This window comes from Grammomys surdaster, unplaced genomic scaffold (genome assembly GCF_004785775.1).
Source record: "Grammomys surdaster isolate TR1022 unplaced genomic scaffold, NIH_TR_1.0 126036, whole genome shotgun sequence".
Taxonomy (NCBI): Eukaryota; Metazoa; Chordata; class Mammalia; order Rodentia; family Muridae; genus Grammomys; species Grammomys surdaster.
In genome coordinates, this window is record NW_021620849.1 from 3462027 (window position 1) to 3480835 (window position 18809).

Genomic DNA, 18809 nt, shown 5'->3' on the forward strand with positions numbered 1-18809 from the left:
TGTGTGTGTGTGTGTGTGTGTGTGTGTGTGTGTGTGTGTGTGTGTGTATGAGAAGCTAGGTGACATACCAAGCCATTATTATTCAATATATTAACTCACAGCACACACCTGTTATCCCAGCACTTGGGAAATTAGCCTCAGCTACATAGTAAGACCCTCTTGTGAACAACAAATACCAAAGCAATCTGAGGGGAAGGAAAGCTCAAGTCGGTCAAGCCATTCAGTCTCTCTGGGCTGAAGCTGCCTTTCATTCTCTCAGATGGTGTCTTCATTTTTTGTTTGTTTGTTTGTTTGTTTTTGTTCGAGACAGGGTTTGTCTGTGTAGTCCTGGCTGTCCTGGAACTCACTCTGTAGACCAGGCTGGCCTTGAACTCAGAAATCCACCTGCCTCTGCCTCCCAAGTGCTGGGATTACAGGCGTGCACCACCACCTCCCGGCTATGATGGTGTCTTCATAATGCTCAGAGCCTACATTTGGAGAGGCCTTTGCAAATTCATGTTCCATGCAAGTATAAGAGGGCATCCGTGTAACACAAGATGGAGTCAGTGCTGAAAGACAACATGAAGTCCTCCATGAGGGAGCTTCTCAATGTCCCAGGACAGGCCTGCTGTCCTCTCTTCTACAGCTGACTGTTTGATATGAAGTGTTACTGCATTTACACAGCTTAGGAGTGATAGTGTTGAAATGTAAATCTAGGTCAGCTTGAGCCCCACATTTGCTGACATGTAAGTCTAGGTCAGCCTGAGCCCCACATTTGTTCCACCCTGGCACACGAGGATCCCCAGCCTGTGAGGGAAAAGCAACTCCCTAGAGAGATGCTCAGCTTAGGATCATAGGCCGGAGCCTGACTGCTGAGACACGTGTGGACTAGCCTGCCTGAGAGATCTTCCCTCCCCCTGTGTTCTCCAAGGCTGCCTTATCTAGAAGGCTCCCTGGTTCTTAGAGCATGTGCTGTCCTTGGGAGAGTGTGAGGCCTGTCTTACCCAGTGTTGTGTCTCTGCTGGCCTCAGTCCTACCTCTCTGCCCTGGATGGATGGCTACCCCGTTAGGAGGAGGGAGAAAGTTTGAGTCCAGAGCCCAAGGATAATCTGGTGCAGGCTGGTCTGACCTATAGAGGCAGGCTTGCATAGTTGACTGCAGGAAGTTCCTTTCTCAGCTGACGTTGTGCTGGAGACACAGGGTCCTAGGAGCTGCCAGGCTGGTATCAACCCCTACTTTTTTTTTTTTTTCCCCAGGGGCTGACTGGAAGATGACTGATGTACAGATTGCTACCAAACTCCGAGGGTGAGTGTTTCTTGAGGATAGAGAGTCTTCTTTGGGTACTCCAGCTCCTAATGACTCCTCATTCCTGAAGTGCTGGGCCTTGGCCTGCATAACACCAGTCGTGTGAACCTGTGGCCATGTGGCAACTGGTAACACTGTGGGGACACTGATCCTCCATACCCCATCTCCCTGACCCATAATGCCCACACAAAAGGCTTCCTGCAATCCTCAATCCTCTCCCAGTTCCTTCCTCTTTGAGAAAGCTACAGAAGATGATACACACATACACACACACACACACACACACACACACACACACACACACACACACACGCGCGAGCAAGGGTCCTACAGCTACAGCCAGGCAGGGGTTGGGGGGCAGATTATAGAAATTTACATCTCAAAGAATGGCCCATCTGATGAATCCTATATGTATATCAGGGAAGAATGAACCTGTTCTAAAGTTGAGTTTGGGAGTGGGCCACCTGAGGTAGCATTCTGTCACAACACTCAGCCATCAGCCACCCAAGGCCAGCTACCATGGGCCTCTGTGGCACAGTAGGGCCCACTCAGCTCTTATGTTTGGCTGCAGATACCAAGGCCTCAAGGAGAGCTGTTTTCCTGCCCTGCTGGACCAGTTTGCCTCTTCCCACCAGTGTAACACCTACTGTGAGATGCTGGGGCTGAAACCCCTCAAGGGCCCTGAGGCTGCCCACCCTCAAGCCAAGGCCAAAGGCTCCAAAAGTCCATCAGCTGGCAGAAAAGGCTCCCAGCTGAGTCCTCAGCCCCAGAAGAAAGGCCTTCCCAGTCCTCAGGGCTCCCGGAAGAGTGCTCCAAGCTCCAGGGCCACGCCTCAGGCTTCCCAGGCAGCCACTGTTCAGTTGTTGGGACAGCCCCCTGCCCAAGACGGGAGCTCTAAGGCCCAGGGCATGCGGTAGCCCCACCAGGAGGCTGGGGGCCTCTACCCAAGAGCAGACTAACCAGGAAGCAGCTTGAACCAGATGGAGACGTTTTCAAATCAGGGCTAACCAGAGAAGGCGCCCAGAGGAGACATGCCCTGGGGGACCTCTCTGAGTAGTCTCACCTCACTGGAAGGCTTTGGGCACATGACCTGTTGGCCTCTTCTACTCTCTTTATCACCCAGGGCTCCCAGGCCCCACATGGGGCCCACCTCCAAGTGCCTGGTGGCCTAGCCCTCATTTAAGTTTACACTTGCCACTGCTGGGGGCTCCCGAGTCCTCTGCATGAGTTCTGCACTCTGACCCCTTGCTCCAGCCACCACACAAACAAATGTTGCACTCTGGGGCCGGTGGGCCAGCATTTACCTTTCCCCGCTGCTTCTCCTGGCTCTCTCCCTGTCTTCAGGGCACTAGACTTCCTGTGGGGTCTAGCCTTGTGCCTCTCAGGGTTTCATCTCCTTTCAGCTTCTTTGCCTCACACAGCACAGTTTATCCTGCCACTAGCCTGTCCTGAGTCCCTGGGCCCCAGGGCTCTCTGGAGCGCATCACGTCTTTGTGCAGCGTTTGTTTCTTTTGGTACATGTTCTTGTCACTCTGCACTTGTTTCCCATGCTGCCTTGCACACACACCCATCCCCCATCCCAGGCTTTGAACCCAATTTGGTCTGCTGCCTGCCCTTCACTGGCTTTTGCTTGTCCCTTTGTCCAAGGGCTCCTTCCATCCTGACCCTGCACCCTACCCACCAATGTTGGGGTGAAGAACAGCCTCTCTGGCTTCAATCCACCCTCGTGCCCTCTCCCCTGGCTCTCCCAGGTTCTCTGCTCTCCTAAGGGAGGCAGCATGAGGACTTGCGGACAGCTACTGGGGCCAGGGATTGACTCTGAGGTGCCTTGTGCTCTATTCTGAAAGGAGGCTGCAGTAAATGTCACTTCTCTGTCTTCAAGGACTGGAAGACTGGAACTCCTCATGTGGGGTGGGGGGGGGGAAGGTGGGGCACCGGGTGTTCCTGGAGGGTTGTGATTCATTCACATGCTTGTGTAGAGAAGGATACCTTTATGCCTACCTCCAACCATTTGCTCTTGATCCTGGGGCTCAACTCTAGATGCTCAGGTGTGGGTTCCTAGGGAATTTCTGTGCTGGGTCCAGCACCCTGGGCCCTTTCTAGATACCCTCCCTCCTTGAGATCTGGGATGGGGGTAGGTCTGGAGCTAGCCCGCTACCCTTACTATGCAATAAAGGCAGCAACTGTGTGTCCTGTTTGTTGCCCTCATGCGTTGTGATTATTGATTAAGAAAGATCAAGCAGCCTCTCTGTAGTCCCTGGGCCAATGTGGATCTGGTTTTGACTCATAGCCTGAGGTTCAGTCTCAAGTGTCTGTGGCCACAGCCAGTCAGCGCTGTGGTGCACCTGAGCTCATGGCTCATGGCTTCTGCCCCGTAGCAGGGTGTCTAAGGACTCAATCCTTTTGCAATTAAGCCTTTGATTTAGAAGAGGAACTGGAAGGAAGGGCTCCAAGAAGGAAGAGCAGAGCCAGGGGCTCAGCAGAAACTCCCTGGTCACTGGTCATTGCCACCGCTGCCATAGCCACTGCAGCAGGAGGAGCCCAGCAGGAGAGAGCATCTTTATTCTACCTACCTGCTGGTCCTCTCCTTCTCAGCAAGTGCTCATGACCTGCCCCATTCCACCCTGCCCCACCCAGGGCCTTCCCTTGATTGACACTTCCCCTTCCAGGGGGAGGCTTCTAACGTCTACCTTCTCTCTGCTCAGGTGACTCTCCACTTTTTCTTCTTCTCCCAGCGTGCTCCCACTTACACCAGCCTGCATATCCAGTGAGAACTGGGTCATTATTATGCATTTATTCATTCAGACAATTCACACTAAGAACCCACTGTATGCCAGACCTCAGACTGGCAGCTTTTGAAAGACAATATCCATCATTCAGAGAGAGAATGTGTATCTTCAAGGATGTGGACTTTAAGCAACAGAAACTATAACTTGGACCAACTTAATTAAGAAAATGGTTTCCTGAAAAGGATGTTGGGATAGCTCACTCACAGAACCAAAAGAGCAGCCAACAGCCTTGGGGAAGGTGGGAGCCTGGGCAGCTCCCAGTAACTGTTGCCATTACTCCTAGCAGGTCCCTTTACCAAAATTCAGATTCCAGGCAAAAAATTTGGCCTGAGGCTCAGGGACTCACAGGGTATGAGAGAGGCAATATCCCGAAAGTTGGGGATTACTTTTGAAACAGTGTCTCAAATAGCCCAGGCTAGCTTCTAACTCACTATATATAATAGTTGAAAAGCTAGCTCTGAACTCCTGATCTTCTTGCCTCAATCTCCAAAGTACTGGTATCACAAGTATATACTCCCACACCCAGGCTAAGAGGGCGATTCTTCTCAGAGGGATGGAGAGCAGAAAGGACTGAGTGGGCAAAGCTGAGAGATGAACCCTGATACAGACACAAAGGCTTCTTCCCATCCACTCTGTTACGACTCCCACAGCCCAAACCAAACTCCCTGCTTAGAGAGGGCCATATCCAATACCCAATACCAACTACTAAGTCTAATGGTAGCGAAGAGGCTGCCTTTTTCCATAGTCAGGAGCCACAGCTATGGTTTTTCAGTTTAGTCATAATCTCCCTTTGGAATCCTGTACTCTGTGAGCTAACTGGTAAGATTAACCAAATTCAACCAAAATTATAGAACCTCCTGGATTTTGGTCTCTTGGACTTCGTTCTCAAGTCTGGCCCCTTAGGAGTCTTGCCTGTGTGACAAGACCTTCTGCTGGACATGAGCATGCCAGAAGCACCCCAGGAATCTCCAGCTTCATCTTCCTGCTCAGTGTTATGGTAGCAAGTGTACTTTTCCCATAGTGCTCCTGCTAGCTGTGTCTTTTTTACACAGTGCTCAGGGTATAAGGACCATGAATGGCAGGTGGCTACCATGGTTTCCAGTTGAGCCATTACTGTATCTTTGAGGATTAGTATTCATTCTCCTTGGGGACCTAGTGGCCATCCAGAGAGGATTTTCTCAGAGCATAGTAGTTATTTGTTGGCCAAAGCATCACTTGGTTTCAAATTCTGGACATTCTACCATATTTTTCTTCATAAGGCTTAACCCTAAGCTCTCTAGGGCTGCCTGTCGCAGGCTCCATGTCATTTCCCAGTATGCCACAGACAGCCACCTCAAGTACTGTTGGATCTGGAAACCCAGTGGCAGAGCTAGTTGTATCAGTAGCTTTCCAGACTGGAGCCCTGGCACTTACTCTTTCCCAGCCCAGATGTGGCAGCCTTCTTGATCCATCAGTCAAAAACTGGGGCTTAATAGCAAGGAGTTTGATCCACAGTATGAAGGGACAAGAGAATAAAATAAAACAAAGGACTATCCTGACCTCAACAGACATTGACACCAAAACATTCTCAAGGAGCAAGTGTCTGCTGCTTGCACTTTCAAGTCACATATTACTATCTCTGTGTATTACAAGCACAGCATATGATATACACATGTGTGCTTGTGAGGACTTAAGTTTGAATCTCCAGCATACATGTAAAAATAAAGGGCATGCACATCTTGGTGGTAACCAACAACTCCCTAATTGGACTTAACACCAATCCAGCAAGAGGGCAACTGTGCCTGGTATGAGAACCCCAGCTAACTACTCAGTGTTAGAGACATCATGGTCATTGGAGGAGGATCTACAACCAACCACTAATGTGCATATGCCCTAACAACAATCTATAAACATTTGTCCTTGTACCCATAAGTCTCCTCACCCCTCATTTAGGAAACTTCTCTTAGCAACAGAGAGTACTACAGAGAACCACAGCCAATCAAATTGCAGAACTGTGGAGCCCAGTCCCAATGGCTACATCTACAAAACACTCCAGAGTCTAAGGCACAAGGAATGCCTATGGCAGAGAAGATGTGGCAGAGCCGGAGGATCAGAGAGGTTGCTATGAGCTTGTGTCTCCTAGTAACATCCGGAGCCACACCCATAAGTCTCACCAACATGACAGCCCGAAGGCAAGCTGAGCAGGCGTGACTCCGGTGGATGCGTCAAACTGGATGGTGAAAAGCCGTGAGACCTCAACCCTGCACACAGAACTGTAGGCTAAGCAACTGAGGCTACCGAGGAAAGCTGGGACTGAGAGAGGTGCACTTCCCCAGGGAAGAGCACACCAATTGGTGGTCCAGTGCTCAATGGTCAGCCCTCAAAAAACATACAAGTCACACTATATGGATACAATAGGTTTTATTTAAGAATACATGTATATACATACACATACACTCATGCAGTAACAATGTATGAGAAAAGAGGCCATGGATTTGAAGGAGGAGAATGAAGAGGGTTACATACATGGGAGGGTTTGAAGGAGGGGAAGAGAATCTCAGAGAAAATTGGGTGTGGTCAAAAGCACCCACCTGTAATCCCAGTTCTTGGGGGCAGGGCAGAGACAGGAATCATTGGGGCTCATTGGCTTCCAGCCTAACTCCAGGTTCAGTGGGAGACCCATTCTCAAAGGAATAAGATGGGGCAGTGATGGAACACGTCACCCAACATCGTCCTCTGGCGTCTGCATGCACATGCACAGGGGTATACATATGTGTACACACCCCCAGAAACCCAAACGACCCCTCACAATTATAAAATTAAGAGTGCTCTATTGTGCGTCATGCTGCAGTCACCTGGCCTTTTGTGGCTTCGTAGTTGCCTCTGTCTCTGGGCAGAAAGAGCCTCTTACTAGTCCTAGAGATCCTGAAATCAATAGAGATTGCAGATAGTTTCCAAATGGCAAAGGAGGCAGCGTCTGCTCCCTTACACACAGCCTCAGGGATGCACCACGCATGAGGAAGGACCCTCACCCTGGAACTGAGACCTGGAGTAGATGGTGGAGTTATAATAAGAGAAGATTATACAGATTTCTGAGCTGGGGTAATGGTCTCAGCCACTACTCCATTCTGCATTTTAATAATTTAGTAGTAACCTGGGCAGTGGGGGCACACATCTTTAATCTCAGCCCTCCAGGGACAGAGGCAGACAGATCTCTGAATTCGAATGGACAGCCAAGTCCATGTCTCGAAAGTAAGAAGGGGTTTTACATGCGAAAAACCAATAGTAATAATAATAATAATGTATTATATCCAGGCCTATAGTGAAATATGTTCCTATGAATTTCATCAGCTGACAGTTCTGACCAAATTAAGTGCCCTGGTTGCATGCTAAACCTCTTCAGTTCTAACAAATTCCTGATAAAGATTCTGAAAGGAACAGACGGGGTTCAGGTCTTCTCTGGGATTCCTGAGGCAGGCAGGGTCCCTGTGAGAAGAGACTGTCTGGTCTTGGCCTATGTTATGGGAGCTTGTATTCTGCTTCTTGCTCCTAGGAAGCCAGAAATGCCAAAGAAGCAATTGGTTATACAACCCAAGCCTGCTTTGCTGTGGACAACCATGACAGAGAAGGTAGTGGCTCTTCTGTTCTTCTGGAAGCAAAGTCACATGGGAGACAATATCAACCACCTGCCCCCAACCCCCCACTGCTGGCTCATGGCTGTCAGAGGCATTGCCAGGCAGCAGGATTTGTTCTACATTTCCCCTGTGTAGTCTGACCAGGGCCAGGCTCCAGCTGAGAGAGTACATTTTGGCTTCTCACCCTCCCCAGATTCTGCGCTCCTCCCCCACCTTCCAAGAGCACTCCCTGGTGCACCACTCACAAGAACCTCCCATTTCAGGCTACAGAGCACGCCTCAGACCTGGCAGGCATTGTGCTACACTGATTCTCTCAGGAACAGAAATGTCACAGGGGCCATCCAGGCAAACTGTGTTCTTGGAGTAGCTGGGTTCTTACTCAGGATATCGGGCTGACTGCCCAGTATAGTCATCCCTTGCAGAATTAACACTGGGATTCACTTGGAAAGACATTCAGGGACACAATGTCCTTCACAGTACAGATTGTGAGCAGAGACTTTAATTCACCATGAGGGGGCTGGGGGTGTGTGTGTGTGTGTCCAAGTTTGGGCCCAGAATCCATCCTGCCCACTAAGCAGCAGATGACACAGAACCGTGTTAGATACCTCAAGAGATGCTCAGATTCCCCGAATCCCAGCTCAGGACACAGCTGCCTGCTCAGTCCGAGTCAGGTTGTTTCTCTTCCAACCAGTCAGTCTGTTACTTTACTTGTTCCCTGTCACACCTCTATGGAGGACAGCCAGAAAGACGGCAGCCAGCGTCTACTTCACTGAGTCATTGTGACCGAGGGTTTATTGACACTGCAGGCAGAGCTCTGAGTTTGTCACTATCTCCTAGATCTGTCTCAGGACTACCCTCTGCCCCCCCCCCCATCCCCACACACTGGTTCTTCAGTGCCTGCAGGGCAGCAACTAGCAAAATCTCCCTATCCCTGACCCTGAACATTGACTTTCCAGCTCTCATCTGTCCAGGAGGAAACAGTCGGCTCTGTCCTAGGAATGGAGGACGGGTGGGAGCCACAGGAAACGCTGCAGGAGCCTGCTGACTACAAGCTGGCCAGTGCTTAGCCTTGAGGTGGCCAGGTTCACCTACACACTGTCCTAGTCATGGAACTGAGGGAAGGGGCTGATGAGACCTGCTTCTGGAGACACGACAAAGTGGAAAGGGGTGTGTCCAAATGGGTCATGTGATTTGAGCACATAGCTCAGTCTGTAGAGTGCTTGCCTAGCATGGCTGAGGCTCTGAGTGTGATCCTCAGCATTGCATAATGTAGGCATGGTGGCAGCCTGTAATCCCTGCATTAGGGCATTGATGCCAAGAGGTTCAAACTATGTGGTGGGTTCCAGACCATCATGGGATACTTAAAATCATGTCTCAATTTTGTTGTTTTGCTTTGTCTTTTGTTGTTGTTGTTGTTGTTTTTTCAAGACAGGGTTTCTCTGTGTAACCTTGGCTGTCCTAGAACTTGCTCTGCAGAGCAGCTGGCCAGAACTCAGAGCTTCTACCTCCCAAGTACTGGAATTTAAAGGCATGTGCCACTACTCCTGGCTCAATTTTTTTTAATGTAAAAAGTCTTTTTTTTTAAAGCACATTAACTGAGTCTGTAGCACGTCAGTCAACTTGTCTCACAGGAAGCAAAGCAAGGGACTGAACAAGATATCGTTTTTGTGAGTATGACGAACAAAATCATCCACAAGGAGAGAACTCTCAGCTAACAAGGCAGTAGAAACCAAAATTAACAGCCACCTCACCAGTGATGAGAGGAAACTGGCACTCTCAGAAGGAAGAGTAAATCCATGAAATCCAGGCACCCCATCTTGGAACCCTCAGAGTGGCTCTAGAGAAGGCTGATCTTGGTTTTCAGAATATCTTAACTTGCTCGTGTTGAGGGAAATATTAAAAAAGACATCAAGTTTCCGAGTTACACTCCGCTACTCTCTGCCCTGGTGGGCAATGGCTGGCCTGTTCTTACCTCGTCGAGACCCTCTGACTCAGAGCTCCAAAGTCTCTCAGTAAATTCCTACTGGCAGGTCACTACCACACCAGCCCCATGCTTTAAAACCCTCACGGCTTTTTGTGGTGCACATCTGGCAAACTCACACTTTGCATCGTACCTTTCTCTCTTGAACCCAGCAGAACCACCTCGGGAAGGAAAACACCACACAAACTTAGTTCAGAAACAATGGTAACTCAATCTCTGAGTGGAACAACTAGAATGCTAATCTTGTAAGCCATATTAAATCTAAATCCTCCAGTGGAGAATCCTGGTGGATCCGCCATTGAAACCGGGAGACACTAGTAGCTACATCTTGTCCTTTTACTATCCCTGTCAGAAGATCCTCTCTTATGCCTACTCTTTTCCCCTCTCCAACCTGGAAGTCCTGCCTACTCGCCCAGCGATTGGCTCCTTTATTCATTAGGGGATGGTTCACAAGAAGTCACCTGACTCATTCCTTGTTCCAGACTGCCCCTCCTGGGAAAGCGGAATTAACATTAAAATTCAGACAACATCAGGGCCATCCACAACATGCTTGGACTGAAGAGGAAACACCTTAGTTACCTTTCTGTGTGGAGAGCACAAGACAGAGCCAAGCCAGATGGGAAGCAAGGCCCAATCAAGAAGCAGCCATTCTGAAGCTCCAGCCAATTAGAGATTTGCAAACAGCGACCTCTAGACAGGATCAAATTCTCCGTGGCTGATGGCCTTGACCCTGCTGGGCTTTGGGACCAGGTATCCCTGCTCTAACCAGTCCTACACTGTAACTGGGGTCAGTGAGTGGCAGACCAGTTATTTCCCTTTGAACTGTGGTCATGAACATGTCAAGTAAGAAGAAGGGCTCTTTGCCAGCTCTTTGGCTAAGTTAATCCACTTTGGCTCCCTGTTGGTTGTATGTACGTTGCACTGGCCCAAGAGCTCTCTGGATTCGAAAGTGAAAGATACACACACACACACACACACAGAGCAGCTAATTTTGATATGCCTTGACTAGCTCAATGGCTGTGTACTTCTAAACCTCCCCAAAGCTACCACACACTCCCCTCTGGAATTCCCGAGTTAACATCTTTTGAAGTCTATATTTCATCTCTGTTAGCCAGACACAATGCGGGAGTGGCTCCCAAGGCCGCTTTCCCTCACTCTTACATGGTGGCGGGGCCTTTAAGTCTGCTCTCTTCCCCATCATGGCGATTCTGCCTGTTTTATCCTGGTCCCTTGCCAAGCTAAAAGTCCTGCCTCCGTCTCCCTGCCCAGCCATTGGCTGGATGGCAATTCTTTATTACTAACTTATGCCAGCTGGGGGCAGGGATCCTCGGCGTCTGGAAGCGTGGCTTTTGCGAGTTGAATTAGTACAAAACATTAGAACCAATTCCTAACAACTGTTTTCCTGAAATGCAACTAAGGTGCTGCATCCAAGGAGCAGCCTGGGGCTGGCGATAGGTGCGCCAGCAGCTTCTTTGAGGCCGTTTGATTTCAGGTAGGTTACATGTGTAGTCATCTGATCTTCTCCAAAATGTTCCATGATCCAGCACCCTACTTCCTCATGCCTGTGCCTCCCGCAGCTGGCCTGTCAGGGTAAGTGGGGCCTCAGAGAACCATTCCCTCAGGAAGCAGACAGCAGCATAGGGGACCAGTGAGGCATTATGGGAAGAGGCAGAAGCAGGACAGCCCACCCATCCTCCAGCTCTCTGTCCTTGTCTGCATCCCAATCCCACAGTCTCCCAAGCCTCTGTGCCTCGGAGAGGTTTGGCTTCCTGGGTGAGATCCCTGGTGGCCACTCCAACACTGAGGGAAGCAGCCTGGGAAGGGCACAGGGCATCCTGGGCAGTAAATGGGGGAGCAGGGTGCCAAGCCAGTCCAGGATGGGCCTGGGACAGCAAAGGCAGCTGCCAGTCTGACAGCGCTGGGCTCCCTGCCAAGTGCTTGGTTTAATCCTCAGTTTGTTCCCACCCGCAGCAGTTCACAGATTAAGAAGTAAGTTAATTTAAGAGTCCAGGGTGAATCTAGATCTTTGGTTTCCCAGCTCAAGGTTCATCTTGTGACATGTATAACACTAAATCCTTGTTTAGAAAGCCAGAGCCCCTGCAGCTGCAGTATAAGGTAAACTGTGAATCAGCCTGCGGTCTCAGTGCCTCTGCTCACTTCTGGGCACCAAGAGGAAGAAAGGGCAGTGTGTGTGGGTGAGGCACAAGAGGAGCCGCTGAGGACGGAGGCATCAAAGCAGAAAAGATCCTTTCCCTTCAGGGAACCTACTTCAGGGAAGGGGGGCTCCTTCAGTATCTGCTCTGGCCCCATCCCGGTCTTGCTCAAGGTAAACATTTATTCACAAAGGGGACCCAGTGACCTGACAGCGGGTATTGTATCTCCAGACACAATATATGTATACTTGTATGTGTATATGTATATCCAGATAAGCAAGGTTTGAAAACCCTGGAACAGTGCGATTTCTGATTGGAAAATGAATAACAGAAATCGTATATAGTTAAGGGGAAATAAGAAAAATTCTTAGGCTCTGTATGTTTCTATAACACCTTCACGTTTCATTCCACACTACCGAAGGCCTGGTGTGGAGACACACACCTGTAGTCTCAGTACTTGAGATGCAGAGGCCGGAGGATTGGGTGTTTAAGGTGATCTTCAGCTCCCAAGCAGGTTCAAGATCAGGCTGGGCTAGATGTGATGATGTTCTCCTAATCCCAATAGAAAAAGACGCTTTCCAAGAGCAGGGGCACTTCTATGCCCAGCCTCTTCTTTTCCATTTTTCAAAAACACCCAGTATATGCCTCTGCATGAGGAGGAGCATCTTTTGTATCATAAAAGATCATTAATTATTAAAGAGTGTGTATCATTAATTATTAAATCCCATCAGGTAAGTTTAAGTCGAGTTTGAGAACTAAAGATGAAAGTATTGTCCCTCAACTTTGCATGTGTAACTCGGGTGTCACTGTGGGAAGAATGGGGAGAAGGAAATGGTGTGATTTTGGCTTGTTTTTGCAACTGTGTGATGCTTAGTCCTGAGCCACCTCCTGTTTGTGACAGAGATAGCGCTTTCTGTATCTTCTAGTTTTGGAAAATGAGTCTCCGATACTGTGAGAAAAGAAGGCTCAGCTACAGCATGGAGACACATTTCCAGGATGTTGACAGAAGGAGGAGGAGGGTGAGGATAATCAAGGTGGCTTCCTAGAGGAGGCGGCCTGGAACAAGGCCAGGAAGAGGTTGGTTTGGGAAAGGGCAGCAGACAGAGGGCAGGACCACAGAGGACCTGGCTGGAGTGAGCCAGGTTACCCCATCACATTTTTCTGAAACAGGGCTGGGGTCCCTGCCCCCATGGTGGCCCTGAGCTCGGGGAAGCCCAACCTACTTCAGTTTTGGACTCTGCCCAGGAATTTCCACAGAAGTGAACAGGCCAAAGCCCAAGCAGGCTGGACCCAGCCCTCCCCACCGTAACCTGTGCTTCAGTCAGTCCTTCCTGACGCTGCCTTCTCAGTGCAAATAAGTGAGTAGTACAGGATCCTCTCTTCTCTCTGTGCAGCTGCGTGTGTCTGCGAGTGCCCAGGTAGTAGGCATGACCCAGCTCTGGCTGCATGCTCTACATACCCTCATGAGGGAATGTGTGTGTCTGGGAAGATCCGCTTAGCCAGCTCCTGTTCGGATAGAGTAGGAAACGCCTAAGGTGTGGGCAAGAGAGGGCCGCAGTGAGGAGACAGGAGTTTGGGCTTATTTACAGCTGAGCTAACATCCAAAAGCAGCGTCACAGAGAATGAAGAATATTGGGTTTTGAATGGAACAGTCCTGGGTAGCAATGGCTTCAGATAGATTCTTCTCCTTCTCCCTCTCCCTCTCCCTCTCCCTCTCTGGTTCCTCTTCTCTCACCTTCAGCTTTGGACCCTTCTTTGTCTTTCAGCTGAAGAGCCTAGCACATGGCAGACAACACACGGAGGCAAAGAGAGTCCATTTCTCTCACACCTGTGACCCACGGCCTGGAGAACATGGGGGCTGAGTTCCTGGAAAGCATGGTCTGTCCCCTTCTCCTATAGCACCTCCTCAGCTTGACTGGCAGCTCACGGGGCTGGGAAACTGTGCTCCCCTCACTGTGTCCTCTCAGCTCTGCGTGCATAGTGCCTCCCCAGAACAAAGCATCCCCCTTTATTTCACCCCTTAAACATGTCCTAAGTACCCACTGTGTGCTGTACCCACTGTGTGCTGTTAGCAAAGGTCCCAGGAGGGAAGAACATCTGGTCTACAAGATGAGAAGAGAAGCAGATGATGGGGTCGGGTGTCCTTGGCTTTCAAAGAACTTGCAGTCTTGTCTTGGCTCCCCAAAGGCCAAGCAGAGGACCGTAAGCCTGACGTGATGCCGTCTGTCCTCTCTCCCTTCCCTAACAAGGCTCCCTCTCCATTACTAAATGCCCCCTCCCCAGCTTCCCCCAAAGAACTACTTGGGTATCAAGCCAAGAGGTACCCTGGAGTCAGGCAGCGGGACAGGCCTACCTGGGACCTTCCTTAGGGTTATCCTTCTGGTCTCCAGGAAGTCACAGTGAAATTCTGAGGCAAGGTATGTCTGTACATAGTAGATGTTCGATGCATGCATTTAATGAAGAATTTAATTAAGTAGCCCCCTATTTCCCAGCCAGAAGTCCAGTCTCTACCTCAGTCTTCTCATGAGGTGCCTGTATGTGCATGGAGCTGCCAGGGGCTTTCCTAGCTCCGTGCCCTTCGGCCACAGGGGAAGGTTGGTCCTGACTGCTCACTGTTGGCTTTAGGAGGAAGGTCGGCTCCCACACAGGCATCCCAGCCTGCCGGAGAGTGGAGGCAGCAGGAACAAAGCAGAGTGGAAGCCCTTCTCCCGATGGTAGGTGATCTCTGTGAGGGCACAGGAAGAGAAGGTGGAGATCTGACCAAGGGGAGTCAAGGGGCAAGTGAGCTTTGCAGGTCTTGGGGTGAGCCAGGCCAGGTGCTTGTAACCAGCTAGGATGGAATCCCAATGCTTCTCAGGCCCCGATTGGCCGGGCCTCCCACAGCCTCGTTGGCCTGCTACCCCATTCAGTTGTTGAGCTACTGTGGGAACTCCAGGGCTCAGTTTGTAACACTCCTGGACCCCACCAGACTTCCACTATACACAGAGGTGAAGGGACCAGCCCACAGGGTCTGGTGTGAGCCTACATGTTCCTGGCTGGCTAAATTCTGCTCTGAGCAGAGCAGGTAGGGTACCACAAGGACAGGTTGTGATGGTGATGGGACCTCTAGCTCCTTAGGGGACTTGAGAAGGTGCCCTCCCCCACCCACTTCCCTGCATGAGAAGTCCTTGCAGCAGCAGCAGAGGGTTGAATTTCATGAACATCAAGCGTGCATCTACTTGGTCAACAGGACCTTCAAGATTTGGTTCAAGGGACAAACAAGTGACTAATTGACCCTAAGACTAGAGTCCATTCTAGACACTGGAGGCAATGAGGATGGCCAGCTACATGCTTTTACATGTCCTTTCAGGCACTGAGGACTCGGGCAATAAATATCCCTGTCCAAGGGGAACCAATACAGAGTTGAGAACCTTTTGGCTTTGCTCAACAGGCAGATGGAAACGAGGAGGCAGTCAGGCAGCCATGAATCTGCCCTTCTGAATGGCCATAAGCCTCTTCCTATGAGTTAGTTCCTACCCTCACCCAAGATCAGAGGTGGTCCTGAGGAGCGGCCTCAAGCCTCAACATGTGCAGAACCGTGGCTTGTGTCTTTGGACCGTGGTTGCTTTTCAGCCTTGTCAGGTAGCAAGGGCAGCCCTGCCTTAATCCATTACCACACTGGGAATATACCTGAGTAGCTTCTACCTGCAGGTTTTGGGGCTCCCCACTGGGGTGAAAGTTGGGGGTGTGCACTTATGAATCCTGAGGATCTTCTCCTCAGGAGGAGTCTGCAGCCCACTGTGCAAGCGAGAAGCTTCTGCAGGGAGCACCGGCAGCTGTTTGGGTGGATCTACAAAGGCCTGCTGACTACTGGTAAGCGTGGCTCATCCTGCCCCATTCAGGAGACAGATATTGCCCCGTTAATCCCCATATCATGAAGCAGGCTTACTTACTCACCCAGTCAACCAAGAAAGTCTGTGGAGCACCAACTCAGCCAACTCAAGATAGGAGCTCAGGTCTATCAAGCCAAACTAGAACTCATTCCCAAGTCCTTCTCCAGGAGTAAGGGAAATATGCTAACACAAAACAACAAGCCATCTGGGAGGATGCTTACTTTCAGAGTTCATGGTCTTGGGTCACTTGGAGAGAAGGGAGGGCAATGAGTGTTGAGACCCTCCCATACCTCACCCCTCAGAGGACAAAGGTCAGGGAGCAAAGGTGAAGACAAGCAGGGTGTGGGCTTTGATAGTCTAGTGTAGTTGGAGCTAGGTTTCCGAAGGGTGCCCAGCCTGAGTCTCCTGAGACTGGAGGACTCTGAAAGGCCTGGTAATCAGGAGTGAGGAAAGTAGTTGATTTATTCAGGAACTTGATCTGACTCTGAAGTCCAGAGGTTTGCATGGAAGGATTTAGACTGAGGAGTGTCCGGGTTGGCATCATACTGTGAAACCAAAAATGGCTGCAGGAGAGACAGAGAAGACAGTGAGGCCTCAGTGTGTGTGAGGATGCAGTAAAGGACAGACTGGCTGATCTGAGACTGGAGGGATCGACCAGTGCTTGCCGACCCTGGGAAGTGACCGGAGGTGTACAGGATGGAGGAATTCTTAGGTTAAGGCTGGCCCAGCTTCCTGATTGGATGATGGGGACATAATGGACCCTTCTACAGAGCACAGGTGAAGGAGACAGTCTCCACAGGAAGGGAGAGACAGGAACCACTTGCTGGGGTAGAACATCTAAGCCATGGGCAGATGAAGTTGTTTCCAAAGGATATTTGCAGAATGAGTTGAGAAATAACTCAGGGACAGAAAGCCTTGGACCAGCTACATGTAAAGAACTTGCAAAGCCAATGACTCCAGAAAAGGAAGGGAAGAGGTAGGGCCGAGCAGTGTCCACTGACTTAGGGACAGGGATGTAAGAGGCTCTTATCTTTAATTCTAATGCTCAGAAAGCAGAGGCAGGCTGATCTCTGAGTTCTATGCCAGCCAGAGCCACGTGGTGAGGCCCTGCATTTAAAAAAGAAAAAGAAATCGACAGCTTGGCCTACATAGAGAAACCCTGTCTCAAAACAAAACCCCAACCCAAAGAAGAGGAGGAAGAAGAAGGAGGAGAAAAAGGAGAAGAAAGAGGAGGAGGAGGAGGAGAAAAAGGAGGAGGAAGAGGAGGAGGAGAAGGAGAAGAAGGAGGAAGAGGAGGAGGAGAAGGAGGAGGAGGCAGAGAACGAGAATGAGAATGAGAAAGAGAAGAAGGAGGAGGAGGAGGAGGAGGAAGGAGGAGGAGGAGGAGGAGAAGGAGAAGGAGAAGGAGAAGGAGAAGGAGAAGGAGAAGAAGAAGAAGAGTAGTTTGTTTTTGAGACATTCTTTCTTTGTAGCTTATGCTGGCCTAAAGTTCACTGTATAGCATAGGCTAGCCTCAAATTCATGGCCGTCCTCCTGCCTTAGACTCCTAAGTGCTGAGATTATAGGCATGAACCACCATTCCCTGCTGAGAAATTTTTGTTCATTTGTTTTTTATGAGAACAAGAAGGGCTCCCAGGGCTCAGTGTGTGGCAGCGGTGAAGGCGCCAGGTGTTGTTAGTGGGAGACATTGAACACATTTTTTAGCTGAAGGTACATTTTAGAAAGAAGATGAAGAAACGGCCCATGGGTGCCTGGAAGATCAAGAGGAAAGGCTAGCCTCATCTAGATGGTGGATTGGAGGCCAGCCTGGGTTTCATTAGACTCTGTATCTTAAACCACCTTGATCAGGGAGATGATGGCTCAGTGGATAAAAGCATTTGTCACACAACCCGAGGCCTTGAGTTCTGTCTGCACCACCCAGGTAGCTGTGGAAGGAAGGAACAGGCTCCTAAAAGTTGTCCCCTGCATGTTACCCCCATGATAAATTACAATTTTCTTTTTAAATGGGCGGAGGGCTGTAGCTCTATTAGGTTGGTAGAGTTCTCACCTAGTGTGCACAGAGCCGTGTGTTCACTCCCAGCACTGCCCAAAACTGGGAAGGATGGCTGTCCTGTATCCCTGCACTCGGGAGACGGAGGAGGCTAGATCAGAATTCAAGGTTGTCAGCCACATGGTGAACTTTTTGCCCTTATGGTATGACATCCTGGGTTTGTTGTTGTTGTTTGGTTGGTTTTATGGTTATAATTCAAGGTTTTCTTGGCTCTGGGAGGGAGAGAGGGAGGGAAGGGAAGGAGAGAGAAAGAGCTGGGGAGGGCGGGGAGAGGGAGACTTACTGCTGGAAGGAGTAGAGAGCCCTGCTCTCAGGAGCTCCTAGTGAGAGACAAGGAACTTTATCTCTACAACTTGACACAAACTTCAATTTTGTCATCCCTTGAGTGACAGGAGCTTGATTTCTGTCACTCTGGGCTATCCATTCAGAATCCTTTCTTCAGCAGGCCTTAACTACTGTCCCACTGACCTGTCTACTTCTGCAACTGTCCTAGCTTCTCTCAGGGCAGGTGACTCTGATATCCCTTTTCTCCACTGTGTCCCTGCCCTGGGCCCCATCTTCCCGCTTTCTGCACCCATATGCAGGGACAGGGGTATCTCTTCCAGAGCTTCTGTGCTTGCTGCGGGTGTGCAGAGCTCACGAGTTCTGCCTACTCACAGTCCACACACAACATTCCTCGATGAAGGCCTATGCCCTGTTGGGATTCCTCTCAGGAAGCAAGGCCTGGGTTCCTCAGCTTGCCGTGCCACAGAAGCCCTGGGCTTTGGCCAGTTTGTGAGGGTCGAGTGTCAGTTCCCTGGCCCCAGGAACATTGTCATGTCCTGTTCTAAGTAATTTGCTAACAGGCAGTTGGTGAGGTGAGACTCATATTTCTATGAACTGCTTTCTCATGTTTTCCTTTGGTTGGCTAAGCCCTTTCCACTCTTTGAGGCCCTGGATTCTGAAACTCAAAAGCCAGGAAGAAGCATTCCCCCCCACACACTCATCCTCCACCAACCCCATCCCCCTACCCCCACTCCCCTACCCTGGCTTCCACCATGTTCCTTTTTTTTTTTGTTTTTGTTTT

General features: G+C 50.1%; 2 protein-coding genes across 3 annotated transcripts in view; both read left to right on the plus strand.

Moving 5' to 3' along the window:
- Positions 1–3472, plus strand: part of Alpk3 (alpha kinase 3) — a 48468-nt gene extending 44996 nt beyond the window's left edge. The window contains exons 13-14 of one of the 2 annotated variants that reach the window (XM_028754854.1): positions 1236–1284; positions 1856–3472. In XM_028754854.1, the coding sequence (XP_028610687.1) occupies positions 1236–1284; positions 1856–2201 (395 nt within the window). In that variant the 3' untranslated portion in view covers positions 2202–3472. The remainder of the gene's footprint in view (positions 1–1235; positions 1285–1855) is intronic. The other variant, XM_028754856.1, reaches the window with a different exon arrangement.
- A 9658-nt stretch (positions 3473–13130) lies between these two features.
- Positions 13131–18809, plus strand: part of Slc28a1 (solute carrier family 28 member 1) — a 48164-nt gene continuing 42485 nt past the window's right edge. Inside the window, exons 1-4 of the mRNA XM_028754858.1 lie at positions 13131–13179; positions 13588–13699; positions 14447–14535; positions 15582–15673. Coding sequence (XP_028610691.1) covers positions 13604–13699; positions 14447–14535; positions 15582–15673 — 277 coding nt within the window. The 5' untranslated portion in view covers positions 13131–13179; positions 13588–13603. The remainder of the gene's footprint in view (positions 13180–13587; positions 13700–14446; positions 14536–15581; positions 15674–18809) is intronic.